Source organism: Strix aluco, chromosome 1 (genome assembly GCF_031877795.1).
Source record: "Strix aluco isolate bStrAlu1 chromosome 1, bStrAlu1.hap1, whole genome shotgun sequence".
NCBI lineage: Eukaryota > Metazoa > Chordata > Aves > Strigiformes > Strigidae > Strix > Strix aluco.
In genome coordinates, this window is record NC_133931.1 from 81,784,911 (window position 1) to 81,808,668 (window position 23,758).

At 39.4% G+C, this 23,758-nt stretch overlaps 1 protein-coding gene across 4 annotated transcripts in view; it reads left to right on the top strand.

Annotated features, from left to right (window-relative positions):
* The window catches only part of TRIO (trio Rho guanine nucleotide exchange factor), a 254,994-nt gene that overhangs the window by 128,231 nt on the left and 103,005 nt on the right, over positions 1-23,758 (top strand). For all 4 annotated transcript variants that reach the window (XM_074826110.1, XM_074826120.1, XM_074826140.1 and 1 more), the window contains 8 exons: positions 809-978; positions 1,902-2,076; positions 8,472-8,667; positions 9,286-9,452; positions 16,646-16,765; positions 18,202-18,393; positions 19,488-19,637; positions 21,139-21,253. In XM_074826110.1, coding sequence (XP_074682211.1) covers positions 809-978; positions 1,902-2,076; positions 8,472-8,667; positions 9,286-9,452; positions 16,646-16,765; positions 18,202-18,393; positions 19,488-19,637; positions 21,139-21,253 — 1,285 coding nt within the window. The remainder of the gene's footprint in view (positions 1-808; positions 979-1,901; positions 2,077-8,471; positions 8,668-9,285; positions 9,453-16,645; positions 16,766-18,201; positions 18,394-19,487; positions 19,638-21,138; positions 21,254-23,758) is intronic.

Sequence of the window (23,758 nt, forward strand, 5' to 3'; positions counted from 1 at the left end):
AACAGGTTGCCTCATAAAATTGTGGAAAAGAACACGGTAGGGTTCAAGTGACCAGTAGCAATACCTACCTAGCATATACCTAGGGATTTTTGCATAAGCTGCGATGCGTGGGCAGTTCTGAACGTGGACATGTTCTGTAGGGGGGGGGGAAATGTTGCATTAACTGGTGAATTTCATAATAATCATAACTTATGAATATTTTTGTTGTAATAGTGTGAAATTGAAATGAAGAAGGTAACCACCATAGTTGTAGAGATCATGATGGAAAAATACCTTCTCACATCTGATTTGTCTCTGCATTTTGTTTTCGGAAATGCCTTTTTCTTTTTCCTTTTTTTGAAGGCCACTAAAAGCGTTACGTTGTCTGTGCATGTGTCAGCCTGGCAGAGTAAATTTGATGGTGGCTACAATACATCTCCCTTCCTTCCTTCCTTCCTTCCTCCCTTCTCTGAGGGAGTGTTACCATAGCATTTCCCTCCCAGGGACTCTCGCGCAGAGCTGCAGATGGGATTCTCGCTATGAACTCTGTGCTGCTCAATCGGATACGCTCAGTACTGTAGAAGGGAAATGGGAAAGAAAGGGTGACTTAGCAACACAGATAAAGCTTTCCTGGTATTTCCAAGAAGCAAAAACGTTATTTGAAACAAAGGCTTGTTTTCATTAAATTGAGGATAGGATTTTTCTATGAAGAGAAACAAATCTTGTTTCTCCCCCCTACCTCAGTCTGTTGTCTCTTGTCCGGTGAGATTGATTTGGAATAGTGACTGCCTGATCCTGGGTCTTACATTTCTTTTTTCTCCTCCTTTAGCTGTGGACATGGCTTGAAGAGCTACAGAAAGAACTGCTTGATGATGTCTATGCTGAGTCTGTGGAGGCTGTTCAAGACCTGATTAAACGTTTTGGTCAACAACAACAGACCACTCTGCAGGTTACAGTCAATGTCATAAAAGAAGGCGAAGATCTTATACAGCAATTAAGGTAAAACAAATTTTTATTTCAGTCTCTTCTGGTGTATGTCTGATATTCTGTGAGGCTCTTTCTGTTTTGAGGGTACGGATGATGACTACAAGATATGACCTATAAATAAAACTTGTAAATATTAGGACTACAATGATGTTTCACGCTGTACTGATGGACTCTAACCCTCTGTTTACAGGAAACTCAGCTTAGAAATACTACCTCCACAAGAAGGAGATTTTGTTTACATAAGCTACCTTTTTGATAGGAGCAATCATATGTCTTTGTAGTCTGACATGCAGGGCTCCACAGCATTTTGAGTTCTGAGCAGCAGCCTTTTTATAAAGAGACATTTGAAATGATTTCGCAGACTGCTAAGTAACTTTATTGTAGAAAGACCGTCAATTTGCAGTCCATTTCATCCAGTAACGATCTAAATAAATTTGGGTCACTGCTGCACTGGTACATGTCTGCTTTGCTGCAGGAGCTGTTATTATCATATCTGAATTTGCAGGTTTTATACTAAAGTAAAAGATTAAGTAATTTTTTTTTATTATCTAATCTTGATTTTTTTCATTGCCAAGAAGGTTCAGTGAAGTAAATAGTTATCATATGCCACGTCCTTTTCACAATAAAAGGGTTTGTCTCTGGTTTTAAATTTTATTCTTCTTGTAAACAGAATATCCTTAAATGTTGAATTAGTTAAAAAATGAAAGTAATCTAATTTCCTAATGCTTTTCCAAGTACTAAAACATAATATGGACTTTTATTAACAAAGATGTACAGACTTAGCTTTCATGTAATATGGCTTGCACTGACCTTATCTAAAACAGTCTTATATTTTTGTAGTCATGTATAGCATCCAAATTGTATGGGTATTTTTCAATAATACTATTTTTTTTTCTCCCCCCCCCCCCCCCCCCCCCCCCCCCCGCTTTGAATAGGGATTCTGCCATTTCTAGTAACAAGACCCCCCATAACAGCTCGATCAACCACATAGAGACAGTCCTGCAGCAGCTGGATGAGGCCCAGTCTCAGATGGAGGAGCTTTTTCAAGAACGCAAGATCAAGCTTGAGCTGTTTCTGCAGCTCCGCATATTTGAAAGAGATGCAATAGATGTGAGTGTCTGCTCTTGGAGTTGCACTGCACTTCTCTCATGTAGGAACGCGTATGCTGAGATTGTTGTGTAGTTGCATTGGCATGTGGCTCAAATGACTGATAAACTTGGTTCTTACCTGAACTTTTTGGCTTTAAGGCTTGTACATGAAAGTGACAGGAGAGGCAGAGCTGAGCTTTTTGATATTAACTCAAGCTCTGATTGGCTCCAAGTGCATCTTTAAGCAAGTGTCTTGTAAAATCATAATGTACCAGTTGCTTTCTCTGGTAAGTTTGGTTTTAATATCAAGCTACCTTGATATAACTAGTATGCTTACAGTTAATCTGAGTAAAACTTGCAGGATGGTTTAGTACAAACCCTCTAAACTGTTCCTTTGCAGTAACACCCCTCTTCTCGTTCTTTTCCAAATCAGCAGTCTTTTTTCAGTTGGCAACTACAAGTGGTGTTTGGAACTCTGTTTTAATCTTTGGGGGTGTTTTATGGGCTGTCTGTCTGTCTTTTTTTAAAAAAAGTTTCTTTTCCACCTCTGAAAATAATGCAAAAGTAATTGTAGTGCCACACCACTGCAAAACTTCAAGAAGTTTTGAGACTGTCCAAATTTTGGAGGAGGTTTACAGCTTATCAATTGGAAAGTTTCTGTTTGTGTGCAGGGACATGTATACAAACAAACATGAAACACTACATGGAGCTTACGTTAATAGAATTGCATTATAAAGCTTCAGCTAAGTTCATATGACTTGTGTAAAATCGCTAGTGCTGTCCACAGTGACTGAAACTGATTTGGTGCCTCAGTTCAGGGTTTTCCATTGGTAGATGATCCTGTTTGAGTATATAATGGCTTATCTCAGAACTCTGGAAACCAGGAGTCACAGTGATAATTTTATCCCCTTTGCTTGTATGTAGTAAAAGCTGTAACTGTTGGTGGGGTATGAATGGTGTAAGGGCAGGGAGGCAGTTGACAAAAGTAATAGCTTCTCAGTTTTTTTGTTGTTTGGTTTTGTTTTCTTTTTTTCTTAAAATCAGAATTAGGTATCATTGCTGAATTCTGGTTTAGTTAAGCAAGCCTAGTTAGGTGCAGTGCAGGAATAGGCAGACACAGTTCCCTGATCCATGCCCATAGAGGAAGTGAGAGTTTGTGTTCCACAGCACTAACGACTCTGGTGTAAAGGAAGACTAAGAAGGTTCTCTGTTTTGCAATTCACACTAGTCTACAGGGAGTTTGCTGCTTTGATTGTGTGAGACTAGCTGTCTTGTGTGTGCAAGGGAAAAGTTTTGGCAGAATTGTAATTGTAATAATTAGTTTGATGCCTGGTATATGTGGAGGAACATAAAAGGTGTCCCCTTCTATAGGATTGTCAGCAATTTTACTTTCTCTGTGATAGCAGAAGTGATCTGCAGTGCTCAATGTCTGTGTGATGTTCTCAAAACACTTTTATTAAGGAAGTGGAAGCTGTGGGTGGCAAGGCACACCAAGAAGATTAATAGGATCAGGTTGAAGATTTGAGTGAAGTTCATGAATAAGGTGATTACTCTCTGCTGTAGGTTACATAAACCAGGATTCCACAATAGCAGAAGGCTGTTGCAGGACCCTTTCTAGTCCTTCAGTGCAGGACGGCATCTGTATAGATAGCGGTACTTCTGTGCATGTTGTTTGGCGATACCTATAGGATTTTCCCCTGGAAAGCTGCAAACCTTAACTTGACAGGTCTTGCTTTTTATAAAGCTGACCTTTGACATGCTTTACATTTTGGTACATACAACATAAAGCAAAGTACCAACTACCTTATTGAAAGAGTTTTGGTGTATTTCATTTATATGGCTTGGAAACAAAAATCATGCTTGTTTAAGATTGCCAAGGAGCCCTCCAGGGAACAGAATGATCCTGGCTGCAGAGCGTCTTCAGCAAAATGTTGATTTCTTTGCTGTCGCTGTACTGTGTCCTCTCTCTGCTTCCTCAGCAAAGCACACTTCTCTTTTCCCTCTCCCTGAAGGCAGACGTCTCTTGGGAAACTTCCAGGAAGAAAATGCAGGGACTAATACCAGGTCAGTTGTTTGAAAGCAGAAGCTCAGCTGAAGTAACATGATAGTGAGGAGGAGCCAGATGCCAGCCAGGAACTTGCAGACCTTGTTTTGACCTCATCCTTTGTTGAGGATTTCGTGTGACTGGTCCAGTCAATTAAGACTTGGCCGTAGGAGCAGTTCATTCAGGGCAGCATCCTGTGAGGACAGTTTTTCTGGAAGGCGAGTAATGTTGCTAGCTTGTCTTACTGCTTGCAAAATAACACAAGCTAAAATGGGACAAAGGGTTCCCCTAGCGCTGCAGGATCATACTGTGCAGTTGTGCTTCTGGGCACAGTGGTGAAATTTTCTTGCAGGGTTATTATTCACTGATAAAATACTCTGTTTCTTTCAGTTGCTGCCTTTTTATCCTACAACTTTTCAGATTCTCCCACTCTTCTGAAATTGCTGTAACTGCAGCACTGTCTCTGTCTTGCCTCTTGCTCTTGGCGTATACACTTGACCTTCTCTATCCTCAGTAGGCTTTTAAGTGCCATTGGTGTGAGGACTCTGGTGTGATCGTCTGTATTAACTAAAGGCAAGAAGGAGCAAAATAATGTATGCAAAGAGTCCCTTGCTAGGGTGATTAGTAGCATAAGGAAGATGTAACCTACCTTGGGAAGGTAACACTGGTGGCAATATATGAAGTCTAAAATGTGCGTGTCCCATCTTTGTCTGTGTATTTTTGCTTGTCTGTAACTTAAATGCCTTGAGGCCTATGTCAGAGCTCCACACAAAGCATACCACACACTTTTCAACTCACAACTTTATCTCAACTCTATTTTTGGACCATACTTACAAGATGCCTGTTAAGTCATACAACTGAAAAGGCAAGGATGCAGAGTGCTGGATCACAGAGCCCTAACTCTTCTCACTTTCCCATTTTCCCTTTTTCTTTCTCCCCAGCACATATTTTCCAGGTCCTGATTAGCACTCAGTTGGTACAAGGAACACTAGTTAGACCCTTCTGAGAAAGAGACCAGTGGTTCTTTATTTCTTTCCCACTGAATGTGAAAGAGTCAGCATCCCTTCTGTGTTATACCCTGCCTTGTTTCCTGTCACTGTTACCTTTACATTTGTTAAAACCTAGGAATGTCAGGCAGCTCAGGCTCTGCACTAGGGACTTCTTGAACACATGCTATGGTAAGTAGTTACCCTGTGTTTATGTTGGGTTGTCCATTTCCTGAGATCTGTATTAATTTGTGATTCAGTTACTGTAGATGTCTATTAGTTATTTGTCTTTGTTCTATTTGTTTAATGCTAACTCTCTTGCCAAAACTTTACAAACAGAATAGGAGTCTGCTTGCTCTAAAAGTGTTGCTTGTAAAGCTGAACTTCAGGGGAAGCACTGAAGAGTGTGGGCAGAGAGGGCTTAATGCACATTATTTTTGTTTTAACTCTGCCTTTAATATATTTCAGATTTGCACGGTGGGTGCAATGGTGAAATAGATCACCTTGTGCCACCTAATTACTGCTGAAAAAACGTAAGGGTTACTGCCCTTGTTAGGAACCTCGGTTGTGATGTTCACTGACTTCTTATCTTTTGAATGAATGTAGGACATGCTGGCATTATTTATTTGAATCATGAGCTCTCTGGTCTTTTGATGGGGACAAGGAATGTCTTGCTCATGTACAGTGTTTCAGACTGCTTTAAACAATGTGTGGGCCGTGATCTTAACCTTGGCGTTGCATGAAATAACGTGGGAAGAATTTATAATTCTTACTGTTGTTCATTGTTGTTTTCTGGAGACAGTGTCACTGAAACCTCTTGGCTGAGGTGACACACAGTGTTGACCTCTTAAAACTACCTGTTATTTATATCACGTACAGTGAATCTCAGGATAGTCTGAGGACATCATGACTACAATCTACTTAAACCATTATTATAAAAATACTGAGACTTAGCCACAGGAATGTCCTATTGTGAGCTTATTGTCTTTATTTCCACTCAGTTTGCTAGTAAGAGAGGCAAGGTTTTGTCATCTGTTCTGAAGGGAGATGGACTGGCTTTGCTTTTAAAACAGTGGCATAAACGTGCCATGTTAAATCTTAATCCACTTTTTAATGGCATTTAGAAAGACGATGAAATATGATGTTTTGATGGCAGAGTTTCACAACTTTCTTTAATGCTCAGATTTCTCAGTTTGACCAAGTCTAACTACAATTATTTATAACTGATGAATGTTAACTGAACTGGATGAAAATAAGATTGTAGATCTGATTTGTGATAACTTCCGTAGTGCAGTGGATGGTTTGAAGAAACAAATGTTAGATGACCTCCACTCCTTCTAGTAATGAATGAACACAGAGTTTTGAAGACGAGCTGGAAGAAGAGCAGGTCTGAGGTGTGTGAGAACAGACAGGGAGGGTGGCTGGAAGTAAGCAGTTTCTCAAATTGGACTGTCAGGAAGACTTGAATTTTCTGAAATATTTCAGATCAGTTAAAAGGAAATGAAGAGCAGAAAGAGGTGATGAGATGTGTTGAGTAGAGGCCAAGTAAAAGGGAAATACAGAGAAATTGTGGAGGATTTTGTGGGAGGGGAAGCTACTCATAATGCATAAATAGATTGTGTGTGTGATGTTTAGAGCACATGGAAGAGATGAAAGAAGTTTCAAGAAGTGTCTAAAAACCTTATCCTGTATATCTTTCTGCATCCCTTGCCCATCAGCTTTTCTGTTTTTCAGTGTTATCCCTGAAACATGAGTTTCTGACTGTTTTCACTTTGATAGAGCTAGCTGATTGGGATTAAGGATTGCAAATAGCTACACGAATTGCTCAGTATCTCCCATCATGGCACGGTGCAAAACTTGAATACTTAGTGAATCAAGTAAAATTCTTGCCCAACACCTTTAAAACAGGAAGTGACTCTCTGATGCCACAATTTTAATAATAATTGCTTGACATAACCATTTTTTTTATGGTGCTAATCAAGAAAGATTGCAGCTGACTGCAGAAATTTTATACATATGATTTAACTTTGCTTTCTCCTCAATTCTGTTTTTTCTAGAAAGCTTGTTTTCTTGGGATTTCTCTTGTAGTTTAACAGTCTCAGTAACTTCACAGCTCTGAGTAACCAACTTGGAAAGTGTAGTGGCATATTCCTTTTGCTGACAACAAATGACTTTGGTTAAATATTTATGCAGTCAGCTACTTTGTTGCTAAAGCCCATTTAGTCAAATCCTTTTTTTGCTGTCTTGCTGCATAAATAGGTATTTTCCTGTCATCTAGCACCATTCACATCAGTTTGTCTTACTCCTGAAATTGTAGAACTCTGGAGCTAAGCCATACTTGGTTCTTGATATCTGTAATTTTGCTTTCCCAGTGTACTGCAGTAGTTTGTGGCAAAACTGCTGAAAATTCTGGAAAAAGATTTGATTACAGGCTTAAGGGATAAGTGTGTCAGACTTGTTTGAAGTAATGGATGGATCAAACCTGTGCCATGAAAACTCAACCCACTTTGATCAATGAGGATCGTAAGCATTATCTGTTAGACTTAAACAGTTTTGTATCCTAATTAAAAGGAATAGTTTACATTTCAGACAGGTTTTGCAATAGCACTTGAAAAATGCGCTTGTGTGGACAGACAAGGAGGACTTATTGTTGATACATGTGTTAAACCAAACAACACCACCTTTGGCTACCCTTCTCTGGACATCCTATGACTGAGAGTAAAATCCAGAATTAAGGTGTAAACTGAAGTGTAGCTGAATGATTTCAGCAAGCAAATTTATCTCTGACATTACACTAATACTGTAATAAATTAATACTTTCTGGTTTTGTTCCATTTGCTAAGTAAGTACCCTGCCTTTTGTGACAAGAAGTGCTTTTCAGTTGTCTGACAGAAGCCAAAGGTGCTCACAGAGCCTGATGCTTCCTGCTCACAGAAGGGTAGAGCTGGCTTTTTTGTAAAAGGGCTCAAGACTGGCATAACCGAAAGCTAAGGTGGCTCTTGATGTGTGAATTATTACTTGGTGCAGTCTGGAGAACTGAGGGGATGTTTTAGATCAACGTTTTCCTTTAAAAGTGGAGATAAAAACATATTAACTTCATCTGTTCTGCAAGTGATGTGTTGATAAAGGAGTACCTTAAACAAGGCAAGGCTACCCATAGTATTGCAAGCACTGGTTGAAGGGTAGCTGTAGTGGTTCTCAAAGAGATTCTTCTGGATTGTTTGCTGAAATTTAAAATCCATGCTAAGACAGCCTGTGTCTGAACCATGTCGAACCTGATCAGTGAAATCAGTCAACAATGAAAAACTCAAGTTCCTGAGCTCCATTGTAAGTGCAACATGGGAAAGAAACATATGTTGTGTAATGTCTTCCCTCTTTTTCTCCCAGATAATTTCAGACCTCGAGTCTTGGAATGATGAGCTCTCTCAGCAGATGAATGATTTTGACACTGAAGATCTTACAATAGCAGAACAGAGGCTCCAGCATCATGCAGACAAAGCCCTGACCATGAATAACTTGACCTTTGATGTCATCCACCAAGGGCAGGATCTGCTGCAGTATGTCAATGAAGTGCAGGCATCTGGTAAGATGGCTCCTTTGTGCTGTTCGGGGCAGTGGCTTTATAAGAATTACCCAGTGGTCTCTCCATGGGATGTGTGAAAATAGGAGCTGCTGGTTAACTGTAAACTGGAGACATGGATTTATTTTTTTTCCTTTATACTCAAAATATTTGATAGTGTTCATGAGAATATGCTGTTAGTGTGGCATGTAATTTTTATCTTAAGACTTGGCAACACCTGAGGATGTTTAGGTTTTAAAGAAAGGGATTTCCATCAGGGTGTTAGTAAAATCAGAGTAAATAGCAGGGAGTTAATTTTATAGCTAATTTGAGCAATGCAGTCAAGGCAAAACTTTCCAGCTTTCAAGTAATAAGTCTTCCTTTTTTGTTTCTTACGCCCCTTTACTTGATGTTTTTAACTGTATACAGTCATCTAGGGTAAATCTCAGGTTTCTTTAAAAAAACCACAAGTTCATATTGCATTTTTAAAGAGTGCAAAACCCTACGCTCATTTAAGCAAATGCTCCGAGGATGAAGTTGAACTTCGTGGAGGAAGTGGAAAAGTAAGTGTAAAACAGTGCAAACGGGCTGTTTGCCTCAGGAAGACTCGCAAGGCACTGACAAAGGACTGGCTGATTACAGGTGTGGAGCTGCTTTGCGACAGAGACGTGGACATGGCCACTCGCGTGCAGGACCTGCTGGAGTTCCTGCACGAGAAGCAGCAGGAGCTGGACCTGGCGGCCGAGCAGCACCGGAAGCACCTGGAGCAGTGCGTGCAGCTGCGCCACCTGCAGGCCGAGGTCAAGCAGGTACGAGAGGGAGGGGCCCCGCGGGACCCCGCCCCCCGGCGGGGCATCAACTCACCTTGGCAGCGGGGAGGGACTTTGAATTGGGCACCGAAGAAACTTCAGCCTCTGATAACATGAAGTGCGTTTTTCAGTTTGCATCAACAGTCTGTATTTCTACATGGGTATAAGTCAAGTATTTGAAGTGTAGAGCAGTTTGAACTAATGTTAAACCCATGCTTTTATCATCTGTATGCTGATCAATAAAAGCGTCCGGTGATACACCTTCCAGTACTACAGAAAAGATGGGGAGGGACTCTTTATCAGGGAGTGTAGTGATAGGATGAGGGGTAACAGTTTTAAACTGAAAGAGGGTAGATTTAGACTAGATATCAGGAAGAAATTCTTTACTGTGAGGGTGGTGAGACAAGGGTTGCCCAGAGAAGTTGTGGCTGCCCCCTCCCTGGAAGTGTTCAAGGCCAGGTTGGACGGGGCTTTGAGCAACCTGATCCAGTGGAAGGTGTCCCTGCCCATGGCAGGGGGGTTGGAATTAGATGATCTTTAAGGTTCCTTCCAACTCAAACCATTCTATGATAGTCCCCGCAGACTGGCCTAGTACTTTTTTTTTATTTTGTTTGAGACATCTACAAATAGTCATAACATAGTATCAGCATGGTTTACTTTCCGGAGAAGTAAAACAAAGTTTTGCAATAAAGTGACAAGTTTTGTGGTCCTTATCAGATAAACACCTAAACCTTTGGTGAGTTTGAGATGCTGTGCACAAAACCACTGAAGTAGGTGAAAGTTTAAAAAACAAATAAACAAAACATTGGAAAGTTAAGCGTTTTTGATCTTGCTCACACTTGGCAGCATCACAGAAGTCTACTACAGTCTCTGTTGTATTAGTATGTCCCATAATGGCTCCCAGTGCAACTTGTCCTTTTTCTATGTGTCATGAGCTCTTAGAAAACTTCATCTCCCTCAGAAACTGAGTGAGAACTCCCAAATTGCAAAGTAATATAAAAGGGGTGCATTTAGGATAGGAGAGGTGAATAAAAGGTTCCCAAAGTATTTCCAGTCAGTGGTTGGTTACTTTATAGTAGCAGGCCCAAAGTTTTTGTTGTGGTCTTGAATTAAAGGAATGCAAGGAACTGTGGTAGTGTCTGCTGTCAGTGCAATCTAGGCATTAATCAATGACTTTCTAGTTCAAGCCTTTGCAACCTCTGCTGAACTATCCTGCATCCATCTTAGCACTTGCTCATCTTCATAAATGCAAATTATAGATTACTCCTTTCATGTGATTAATGTTAGAGATAAAGTTATTGCAGATCAGGATAGTTTCTGTACTCAGTTGCATACTGTCTTGAGGCTGAAGGAAAAGAGTACATATTTGCAAAGGAAAAAAAATGAAAAGAAAGAGTGTGAATGCCAGCTGAGGCAATCTCATCTGTTTGTGGTACATTAGGGGTTAGGATGGGTTAGTAAGAAAAAGACATTGTTAATTCCCATGATACTGAAGTAACATTCAGTTACAGAATGGAATATAGCACCTGGGTAATATTTCAAAGACATGCTATTAAATAGTTATTTATATTGCATGCTCCCACAATAAAGTAAGTAGCTCCACTAGCTTTGTATGCAAGTTAAATGTGACAAGAAAGACACACGTTTAAAACCTATGTTTGCAGAACAAATGTTCTATATTTTGGCAGATGCAAGCAGATGATCAACGTCATGGATTGTAGAGGAATATCCATGTTGCACTTAGTATGTGGTTTACAAGTCATTCTGTAAGATCTTTGTAACTTTTTCGAACCACTGCTAGCTTTGACTGAAACTGAAGCTCAAGCTTAGATTTTTAAGAAAGCACTGGAAAAAATGAGTTAATCTTATAATAAAGATATAGGTAGTATACTATTCTAGCCCAGCTGCCTTTTCTTAATAGACTGGGCTTTAGCAGAAAAAAATGGATTCTGCTTGTTATTCCTAGAACACATCTCTATCAAGTGGGATTTTATGTTGAACTAAATGCCATAATAGGCATGACTTTTCAAACAAACTTACATGAATATGTAGCTGACAGAATGCTCGTGTATTACAAACTCCTTTTCCAGATTTTCATTGTACAGATTAACCTTCAATACTTCCCCAGCCTGAAGGCCTAAAAATTGAATGGAACTAAAACTGAATGTTATATTGTCTCATAGGATTTCTTTTGATCCCCTTTGGAATGCTCTGGGGCTAGTAACTCTTAGTTTTGTGATGTCAGTTGCCTTTTCAGAAAACCACATCTGATTTAGTTTCTGTTAACTGTTAGGAAGCATGATCTTGTCCTGTTTATTCTGCACTGGGAAAAACTCAGCAGGTCAGTCACAGCAGGTGCTTTACCTGAGAGTAAAATGACATGGCAAACCTTCTCTTCAATCTGTTTTATTTGTGTTTTGTTGCCTGAAGCAGTGTACACATTGTTTTCCTGTTCAGTTACTATGATTTTCTACCAGATTTATTGCTGATGAACTGGGTGCAAACATACTTATTTTATAGATGGGATACTGTCTCCATAGCAAGGATTTTAACAAGATTTTCGTTTGAATTTTTTCTGCCAAACTGATGTTACTGTTATTGTATTTTCCCATATATATATATAAAAATACATAGTTTGCAGTCATGTGAAAAGGTTAGACTGTAACACTGCAGGTATTTTTCCATGGGGTTCATCTCTCAGATTACTGCAATGGAGACCAGCAAATTGTCTCTTGTCTTAGTTTTTTAGTCAAATACTTGCAAGGAGTCTCTTCAGTGCTAGGTAATGGAGCTTAGTGAATTCTTATCAAATAAGCACAGAAACCGGATAAAAATACCCAGTGTTGCTTCTTCCTTAACTACCTTATCAGTTCTGCTATGTGGTGTGAAAGTTCTGTAGATCAAGTCTCAGGACTAGGAGGAAGCAGGAGGGCCAGAAGACAAAGAGAGGTTTAAAGAAAACCTGCAAAGAATTTGCTCGTCAACTTGATGTGTAATAGGTGCAGAAATGACAAAACCAGGTAGAAGTTCACAGTGTAGGAAAACCTCAAAAGATAGGTGGAAGAGGATGCTCACTGAAATAAGAAGGGACAGCTGTATATGGGCAAAAATAAAATGGAAAGGGAAACATGACCATTTTATACGGGACATATAAGGGACATATAAGTAGACAGAGACAGAGAAATAATTAAGAAAATATCTGTCTCATCCAGAACTCCACTTGAATGTTTGCCAAACTTTTTGTTAAATCACTTAAAATATAGCTGCTGGATTACTTGTTACTGCAGTCACTCCCATGTACTCACTTTGTAGAATGAATGATTTGCTCTGCTTAACACGCAGCATTTGCCTGGGTCAAACTCTTTACCAAGCTCCAAAACCAATCCAATTGGTTTTACTGTGCTCATTAAGCCTTTTCAGTGCAATATCATGTGCTGCTCTGATCATGGTATATGTTATTGGATATATACCTGTGTATTCATATCTGTACAACAGCATACAAATACTTGTACCAAGTACAAGCTTGTACCATCAAGAGTACCGTGAGATGCTTTGTGTTCTCACATGCCCATCTTTTAGCTTGGTGCGAACACAGTTCAGTGCTTGAGCTCTGATTCTCCCAAAATACTGCTCAGGAAGAGTGTCCTGGCACTTCATATAGTGCCATATGGATATGAAAATGTAGCTAGGACAGCAGGCTGAAGCAGGTCTGTCTCATGACCATTTTTAGTTACAGTCAAAAATCAGTCCAAGAAACTAAACTTAAATCAAGCATTTATCTATAGAACTCTACCTATTTGACCCTTTCAAGTGACCCAAACTCTGTTTCATTTCTGCAGTTTTGCTGATGCTCTACTGATATTTTTCTAGTCTGCTGAAGGCTACGAGGGGAAAGATGGGGTGTGTGGTCCACCCAGACAGTGAGGTGATGGGAACATGCCAACAAACACTGCAAGGCAGCAGCCCTGGAAGAACAGGCTTGCCATTTACTAGTGCTTCTATCTTCCCCTTGAGTCAGAGCGGAGGGAAGGGGAAGGTGCTGCTGGCAACTTTCCTCCTGTGAGTTCCACGAGCTTCTGCACTTGCACCCTGACCTGCAACAAACAGGAGAGCAAATCAGTGTGTTTGAAAAGGCAGGTTCTGTGCTAGCTGTCTCTGCTGTGTATTATGGGATGCCAAGTCAAGAGGAGCTTTGAATTGGTGCTGCTTAAGCATTCTCCTTCATTATAAATTTTCTGGAGAAGGCTAAATGTATTTTAAACCCTAAGAAGGTGTGTTCCGTTACACTATCTATACCTGGAAGAATTATTTTGTGAGGTAGAGAGGGAGTTCAGAACTTCTTTTGTAAGACAAAGTAGAAATAAAAAAGGGATTTAAAAAAAAAAAAAATCTTCTGCCCCCAGTGTTCTTACAGACACATTCTTTCCCACATGTTTCTGTCTACAGTCTGTTGGACCCATCTGGTTCCCTCAGAAGTTGTCCTTTTTTTTTTTTTTTTTTTTGCTCCTGAGGCTTACCTGGTGACTATTAACAACCCCCAGGTGTCTTAGCATCTTAGAAACTCCCAGCTCCTTTCATGGTCCCTTTCACATGCCCCCACGCTGTGATCTGGAAGTGTCTCCTTGCAGCAGGAGAGATTGTTCCAAGGCCAGAGCCATCTTCTGCCTCCCCACAAGGCTCCAGCTGACCCAGCGCTTTCTCCCCAGAGGAGCAGAATGTGCACCCAGTTACACATCTGGGAGGTGCGGTCATGCCCTATGTCTGCGCTGCAGACTTACTCTCTTCTACAGACTTGAAGGATTTATACAGAAGAATTCAAATACATGCTATCGGGGTACAAAGCCCCAAAACTTGTTAGCTATTTATTGTGCAGGCAAAAGTGGGAAAAACTGCATTACTAATACAACAGTATTGCAGTCCGGATAAGTGTAAGGCGGAGGGTGAGACTGTGATGCAGATTTGAGGGAATGGGTGTTGTGTCAAGATGGCTAGACCTCAGTTGCTTCGAGCTGTTAAAGATATGTTAGAGTGTACTTTGGATGTAGACCACATGTGCCTTTTGGTTTTATGGATTTGTGTTTTAATAGGTCCTTTTCCTGGTTTCTGCCTGTGTTTTCAGTCTATGACTATAGTCATGTTATCCTGATTCACTTAGTAATAACCTGACGCAGCAGCAGCATTAATGGTAGTGTCATATGTGGATCACTGGAGGAAAGTATTTAGTGTTATGAGCTAACTGTGATTTGGTAGTTAATATATTTATTACCAGTGGTTAAAGGTCTAAAATCAATTAGTAGAAAAAGGTTAGAGAAGGTATGCTTAAACTGGTTATTTTCAGATCAACTGGGCCCAAAGGAATTCACCCTGGAATACCTAGAAAACTGCCTGAAATAATGTCATAGATGTTAGTGCTTATCTTCTCCAAACTTCTGGAAATTGGGTGAGATTCTGGAGGCCTGGAACTTAACATTTACTTCTCAAAAGTGGGAAAGCATTAGCTAAGGGAGGATTATAGGTCAGCTAGTTTAACATAATTCCCAGGAAAAATACTGAAACAAATAGATTATTAAACCTGAACGGTGATGACTAGAGGAGAAAAGGTTGACATAGAGTAATTAAGCAGAGCTTCACGTAGATAAATCCTGTTTCTTCCCAACAAGGTAACAGGTCTTCTGGGAAGAGGTGAAAAAGCAGATGACGTAGATCTTCCTTCTATTAAAGCTTTTGAAATAGTTTGGTTTAGTCTATCTGGCCCTAGTTTACTATGGGAATGGCATATGAGACTACATTACCATGAATGATAACTTGCTGGAAAACCATACTCAGTAACAAAAGTTAAGATACTCACTGGATTGGAAAATAGATTTCAAAATTTAAAAAAAAAAAAAAAAAAAAAGGTAGAAGTCTGTGTTTGAATAGTAGTTCATGTTTTTAGTCAGAAAATATACACATTAGGGTAGAGATTATGCTTTTAAATTTGAAGATAAAGGCAAAAGAAGCTGGAAAAGGAATTTGAGTTCATTGGAAGACACTGGATTATAGTTCAGAATTATCTTGATGTATGGGAAGATTGTGTTGCAAGAATATGAATTCTATTAGTGACAAATACAGAGCATGATGTACTGGCAGGAAAATTCAGCTGAACAAATACAGCTCAGGGGTAATTACTGGCTGGACAGCAGTTCCATAGAAAGTTTTACAGATGACAGTGAATAACCTGAATTATATCCAGCTTTACTCAGTGTTTGAAAAATTTTGATCAAAGTCATGGTTATCAAGTCATAAAAGAGCAGTGAGAAAAATAAGGCAGCTAGCTTCACATGGGAGAGTTTGAAGAGACTGTGGTCAACAAGAGAAGAGGAATCTAGAGGAGGGAATCAGGTAATGTTCTTGATGGAGAGAGGTGGTGGAAAAACAAAGCTGATGCCAAGAGGGAGAAAATGTCTTTTTTTTTTTTTTCTTTTCTTTTTTCCCCTGTTGTGGGCAGGAGAAATGAAATGAGCCAAAATTACAATGAGAGAGATTTGAGTGTTAGACACTAGAAAGAAGACTTCTGGTGATAAAAATGTCTGGTGAAAGCATGGGATTGGAGTCTTGAGTAACGAACAAGACACAGATCTTTTGGGAGGGGCCTTAAGGTTGCATGTTCCTGCTGTTGGTAAGGAAGGCACTGGGTGGCCTCCTGAGGCTTCTCTGCACCCAGGGGTGGTTCTGCTTTCTGTGGATGTGTCAAAGAAGGCACGTTCTGAAAACCAAAATCTTTAAGCAATTAGAAGACACTCAATGATCACATTGTTTTCAACATTAATATTAAAAATTATTTGCTTGCTTCTTACTAAGGTGTATGTCCTCAATTTACATTACTGACACTGTGTCTTAGGCAAATATTGCTTGTAGCTTTTTCCTGTTTTCCAGGTGACAGAAATGGTGTTCAGAAACACAACCTTGCTCAGAGCATAAACTGAAACCACAAGCATGTAGTAGTTGACTGAAAGATTTGAGTTGTCAGCTAAGTGAAGTTATAGTAAATGTAATTCACTGTGTTTATTGAATATATAATTAATAAATCTTTTAGTCATCAATTCCAGTACTACGTTAGATGACCCTAAATGTTTTTGCCCTTAGCAACAATGCTTTTTTTTTGCTGGTTGGCAGTGGAATTGCATATGTCATGGTCTTCTCTTTTGTTACAGGTTTTGGGCTGGATCCGAAATGGAGAGTCAATGTTAAATGCTGGGCTTATCACTGCTAGCTCTTTGCAGGAGGCAGAACAGTTACAGAGGGAGCATGAGCAGTTTCAACATGCAATAGAGGTAAAAGTACCATTTTAGCGACCATAGTCAAGAAGTCTTGTATTAGAGTTCATGAGTCTCTGTCAATAGCAGTGTTGGGTTCACACTATATTGAATATTTTGAGTTTAGGAAAAGTTGTTGAAATCATCTTATGACAAAGAGGTAAAAACACTTACTAGGAAGGTGGTGGTTTTGTTCTTGTTCATTTAGGAGCTGCAATTCCAGGTGCGCACATCTTCTCAGTACCTTTTTGCATTTTTGTAAAGTGATAGCTGTTCACAGCAATTTTACGAAAATGGTGTTTCCCTTTGTTAGAATACAACATATAATGCTAACTGTTAAAGATAAGAATAAATGGAACAGCAAACACCAGGTTTATGTATTCTGATACGGTCCTTTAATGTTTCCATTTTTGTTTGATAATAGGTTTCATTGAAATTTGTGTGTGGTGGTGTGTCCATCCTCCTGGCATGACTTCAGACTAAACTTAGTGGATTTGTTATATCTTTGCAAAAAATAGGCAGAGATCTTAAGACTGGCTGAAATGCAGTATTATTAATTTATATGCGCTATCTCGGGACTTATGGTGATATTGATTATATATAGCATATGTTTTTTAAGACCTTTACTTTTGTTGAAAGATTAACCAATGTTGTGATTGTTTGGGAAAACTATTTTCAGAAGTACTCTGTCTTGCAGTAGCTCTTTCACATTCATTTGCTATTTGGTGGAGTTTTATGCTTCCCTACAGTTTGCACTATATGTACCCTCATTTTGAGAGCTTTGGTAACTCTCGAGTATAAAAATCATGAAACTTCTAGGTGTTTGACAATTTAATACTATATTACTAGGAAGCTTAAATTCTATGTTTTCTGTGTCATTTTCTACTTGGATATAATAATGCTTATTACAGTTAGGGGTTCCAGATAATAGGCAAGTATATGTGTAAATAGAGAACTACAAATTTGCTTACAATGAATGGAGAGTTGTCTTTTGTATTGGCCTGCATGGCTGCACCTTCATTTGCTCACTACTGATGTGTGAAAGACTGCAGTAAAGCTGTGAGGACAGCAAAAGCAATCAAGCCAAAATAAGATACATCCTTTCTATCTTCTTTTTCCTCACCATGAAGGGAAAGAAAATCAATCTGAAATTCATAATTACAATAAAGTGTACTGCAACATACATATGCCATGTGTGGCTTAATGCTAGACAATGGCTATTGCTTACAAACTGCTAGTCATTGTTTATCTGATGCTAAATCTTGAAAGGATTTATTTCCTTTGTATTTGCATAGTAAAATCATGCAGTGACTAATATTAGATGGTTATTTTTAGTTGATGGGTGTTTGTGCATGTGTATAGACGTGGCATTGACACAATGAAAATGTGAGCCTTTGAAGTCTTCAAGAAAATTAAGTGCTCCACTGAAGTCTTGAATTTTCACCTCTTGTCAGAAAACACATCAGAGTGCCCTGCAGGTTCAGCAGAAGGCAGAGGCAATGCTTCAGGCTAATCACTATGATATGGATATGATCCGGGAGTGTGCAGAGAAGGTTGCTTCCCACTGGCAACAACTGATGCTGAAGATGGAGGACCGTCTCAAGCTTGTGAATGCCTCTGTTGCCTTCTACAAAACTTCTGAACAGGTAAAGAAGTGCTACATGATCTCTGTCCCCCTTGGTTAATTCTTCAGTGTGACGTAAAACAGCATTACCTAAAAAAAAAATGGTTGACTAGGTTTGGTTACATTTACTAATTTGATAACAACTGCAGTTAAACAGAAAATGCAAAGAACAAATCCTCTTACCAGCTGCCTTAGAAAGAGAAAGCATGTGTTACAGCCTTTCAATATATAAAGAGGTGTTTTAAGACAAAGATTTTTTTTACCAAGGTGACAGAACAAGGGCTAATGGTTTTAAACTGAAAGAGGGTAGATTTAGATCAGATGTAAGGAAGACATTTTTAATAATGAGGCTTTGAGCAACCTGATTTAGTGAAAGATATTCCTGGCCATGGCAGGGGGGTTGGACTACAGATGATCTTTAAAGGTCCCTTCCAAGCCAAACCATTCTATGATAAATTAATAGGAGACAAATTGTACTACCTGCTAAGAGACTACAGTGTAATTGGTCTGGCTACACTTGTGTCAATTAGCAAACTTCAAAGGAGGTACATTACTAAAGTGCAGTCATTATTGGTGAAGACAGAAATCTTCATCTGCCTCTTCTATCACTCTTCCCTTTAATACTTCTCAGATTATTTTTAATTGAGAAAAGTCCAGTAAAACATTTTCAAGATGAAACAATGTACACAATGTACAAGTGGATTTCTGCTTGTTTCAGGAAGTTTTGCTTAAACCACAAACAAGTTACACAGAGGTTTTAGTGGAAGTACTTCAGATGGCTAATTCTGGGTTTTGTGTGCGAGTCAGAGAAAAATCTGCTTCATCCTGCTTGTCCCCAAAGCAGTTAGAGGGAAGGTTGGCAAGGTTGCTTTCTCTGCAGTCATATCTTAAGCTTGTCCTGAACCGTACAGTCGCAGAGGTGGAGATAGCCTTCTGAGCAATTCCACGTAAGTAGGTGAATGCCTGCAAAGCTACAAAGTTTGTTGCCTTCTCTTAAGTCCCAGTCAAAACATGTCAGAAACTAACCTATATGTAAGGGATAGATTGGTTTTCCATTTTTTTGGCTTGAATTTTTGTCTTACTGAATTATATTTGGGTTGGACTTTTTCCTGATAGGTGTGCAGTGTGCTGGAAAGCCTGGAGCAAGAATATAAGCGAGAAGAAGACTGGTGTGGGGGAGCAGACAAACTGGGTCCCAACTCTGAAACAGATCATGTTACTCCCATGATAAGCAAACACCTGGAACAGAAAGAGGCGTTCCTAAAGGTACTGTTTGCTATCTTTTTGTGGTCTTCTGTGTCTTGGGAAATGTGCAGTCAAATGCTCACTCTTACCATGCTGAAATGTATGTGGAAAGTAACAGTGCCCATTCAAAAGCTATAGGCATGTCCCAAACTGCAAAGATGTGGGAAGTGACACGTTAACTGCTTCTGACAGTGATTAGGAGAATACTGCTAAGTGCATAAAATTGTAGACAGTTTTATAAATATATTTTCTGTTGAACTTCAATAGATGTCAAGTCTCCCACTGTGACTGAAGAGGAATTGGGAATCACTGCTTTGAGCGACTGTCATTCTAAAGAATGCTTAAAGGCTGCTGCTTTGGAGGAGAAGTGACAGTCACATAGTGCCATTGCTGCCTGTGCATCAGAGCAGCTCTCTCACATGTGCTTGGACTACAGTAGAGTACAGGAGAAGGAAACTGCTAGACAAGGATCTGGGAATAGTTGTGTTTCTGTAATAGTCTGTAGATAAATGAAAGGTTTTTACTCCAACTAATGCCCTAGTGAAGAAGGTTATTGATCATACCGAATAAATGTGTAACGGATTCTTGCAAAGCAGTGTAACTAACCCTGTGACCAGAGGCTGTTTCCACAGTGACCTTGAAAGACGACTAAGAGTGTAAAACTTATTTTTATTAAAAGCCTTTTCATTCTCAGTGCACAGATGAGAACATTCAAAATGATATTAGCACAGCTCTAAGTATATTGTCAAATAGATCTTTCTACAACTGACATATGAGTTACCAATCTTTATTTCAAAACAGTATGAGAAATGACTTAGTGTCTTTGTTACTGGATCAAACCATGCTACCTTTATCTAACCTTTTAAAGTAGTATTTCATGTTCTGCTTATTAAAAACAAGGCAGCCAGCCCATATGTAGTACTTGGTGTACATTAAGATGGAGAAGTTAGGTGAGCTGAGTGTTGGCAATACAGTGGCGAGGACTAAAACCTCTTGAGGCCTTGCCCATTTTTTAAGGGCATGTCTTAATATTTTAGCACTTTTGGTTTCACTTCAGTGGTGTGTTTACTTTTTGTTTAAAGTACTGGTGGATGCTTTGGAATATCCAGGTGAGTACATAAGCATGTGCACTTTGTTTGTACAATAAATAACTTTGTGGCACATGGCACATACACAAAACAAACTTCTCTGTGAGCTCTGAGTCATGCTGAAAGCTCTAGAGCGGGTAATTGCTTTTCAGGATCTTCAGATAAAAGGATAAAAGATAAAAGGAATGGTATTTTATTTGGGTTTGTTGTTTTGGGGTTTTTTTCCTGCCAGATAAGTAGGGATTAACTGCTATTTGTTGGGAAAACTATTTTAATTGTTGGGCTGGCTTACTTATAGAAGGATTTAACAAGCAACACTTTCTAAAATAGGAGGGAGTGGTAAATGCACAAAAGGGGGATGAGGAAGATCCTTCATCTCTTTCTGGATGTATATTTGTGCACCTTCAAATAAAGTAATACCGCTGACTCTCTAGGCTTGCACACTGGCTCGGAGGAATGCTGATGTCTTCCTGAAATACCTGCACAGGAACAGCGTAAACATGCCAGGGATGGTGACACACATCAAAGCACCTGAACAACAAGTTAAAAGTAAGAGGTTTCTTGTTCTTTTTTTCTCTAAAGAATATGATCATCATGTCCTGTGGTGTGTGTGATGATGGGGGAATGAAGCTTTCCCAAGTGTAAAGCGTCCTGTCAGGCTTAACAGGAAATAATTAAAATTGCTTGCACACTTTGAAGGAGCTGCCAGTCATCAAATTCTCTTATACCCAAATGAAGTTGCTTTGAATTTATTTATCTCCTGTTTGCACTTAATATTCTTTCAGTTTGAGACTCAAATGTGCTGCTTTTGTTGAGAAAATGAGATAGTAAACTTCCACAAGATAATATTTGGTCTGAAGCCAAATGGAAGCTGATCACTGTAAGCTTACAGTGTGTTAGTGTGGTGCATTCTGTGAGTTCGGTGGGAGTGCCAGCACGATACAAGATAATCCTTTGAATAATGCCCTTGGGCCCTTCATATAGTTGAATCAGTATTAAGGAACTTCATGAAGTACAGGATAACTGACATCATGTTTAAATTAGATGTGTAGATAGGTAGTGGGGCTGATGTGAAGCAGGAAAGAACTATTACAGCTTTAAGGTGTAACATGCACTGTGGGGAATGGAGTAGAGAGAGAAACCTGTAGGGCTTTCAGGGACAAAAGTACAGAAATTAATAGGGTATGCGTAACTGATGGGTGAGGTAGGCAGAGATCAGAGATTCAGAAATAAATACTGCATTTTACTGATTTACTTGCCAGTCATATTCTGCTCAGTGTGTTTTGAAGCTGAGACTGCACACTGAGGCCATGCTACAGACTCAAAACCAGAGAAGTCTAATTAATGTCTAATTAATTGCTGTTTATAGCTACCCAAAGGGGAGTTATGCAGAGGATGGAGCCAAACTCAGGGGAACACAGCAACAGGACCAGATGAAAAAGTTGCAGCAAGGAAAATTCTGAATAGATATAAGGAGAAAGTATTACAGCAAGAGTGAGAAAGCACTGGGTAGCCCAGAGAGGTAGTGGAATCTCTGCCCTTGGGAATTTTTTAACAACTCAGTTGAACAAGCCCCTGAAAAACTTTGAAGTTAGTCCTGCTTTGAGGAGGAGATTGGAACAGATGGCCTCCAGAGGTCACTTCCACTCTAACTTACTTGATGACTCTATTAGAAAAGGACATGCTCACTGCTTCACTTTACTACAAGGGGAAAACAGTTTGTGTTAAACTTACTCATGTATCTGATAGTACTCAAACTGAAAATCTCCATGATGAATTTTTTGTGTTGGAAAGATAATAGAGTATTGGCCATACTTTTCACTCTAAGGAAATAGTTGGACTGTGGCAGTTGAAACTTTGAGCCTGTGGAGCTAAGACAAAGTATTGTTTTTCCTCTGTCCCCAAGGCATCAATGTTTGTAGAACTGTACAAAATTTCAACACAAATGCTGGCAGTATCAATAACTGAAGAAGTGTCGCTGACATTTGTCACTTAGCTCTTCTCTTAGTAGCAGGCAAAGAAAACAAAGCAGAAGCAAGCAGGAAGTTGTAGCAATCACACTTGTTGAGTATTAAAAAAAAAAATGTTAGGGCTTTCAGACAAACTTTTTAAAAAATTCAGTTTTGAAATCCGTGGAGAAACAGGCATTCTGAGAAAGGTGAATGTATTCAGATGAGGAAAGAGTAGAAAGGTCTCTGCTAATGTCCTTAAGAATAATTATATGTCAGAACTGCAGTGCTATGCATGCTCTGGGTACATTTAAGATCCTGGATGAATGATACATGTTTAAAAAGCAACAAGAAAAGCAACAAAAATCCCCAAGCAGGGGAAAAGTAAGCTATGTGCTCTAACGCTTTTCCCCCCATAAGCCATGTAATACATGTATGCATGTAAGGAAAAAGATCTCTTTTCATCTCTTTTCTAAATAGATAGAGGAAAAAATATAATAGTGTTTATTTCATTTTGGTGAAATAGAGGTTACACGTGTTCTGCTGGACTGTTACACGCTCATACTCAGGTGTATGCTTGAAACAGTGTGCCAGACTGGGATCAGTACATAAATGAACACTTTCAAAACTTTAGTAACCCTTGAGTTTCTGCAGAACTGCTGAACATTTTTCAAAAACCTCATTCGGCGACATACTTGATCCTTATTCCCAGCTGCAGATTATGATACCTAGAAAAGCAATGTCTTAATCTAGGCAAAGTTTAGCTAAGCACATGCTTAATTGGAAACAGGAATCACAATGGTACTGAACTCTGAGAGGTGTCCTTTTGTTCCTTCATGCAGATGTAAATAATTTCCTTAACCTGCAGTTATGAGTATCCAAATACTGTATCAGAAACCGTGCCAAAGCTGAATTTTAGGAAGGGGTTGTGGCCTAAACTGCTGTGACAGGTGGATTCAGTCAGTGATGATTGTTGTAAGCACATAAAAGGAGCATCTTCATCTTTGCTTCTGCTGCTGATTTTTGTGTGCTGCTCTGTTACCTCTGTCTCAGCTGTATGGGCTGCGACTGAACATAGTGCAGGAACTTGTCTAGTGGTGCTTAT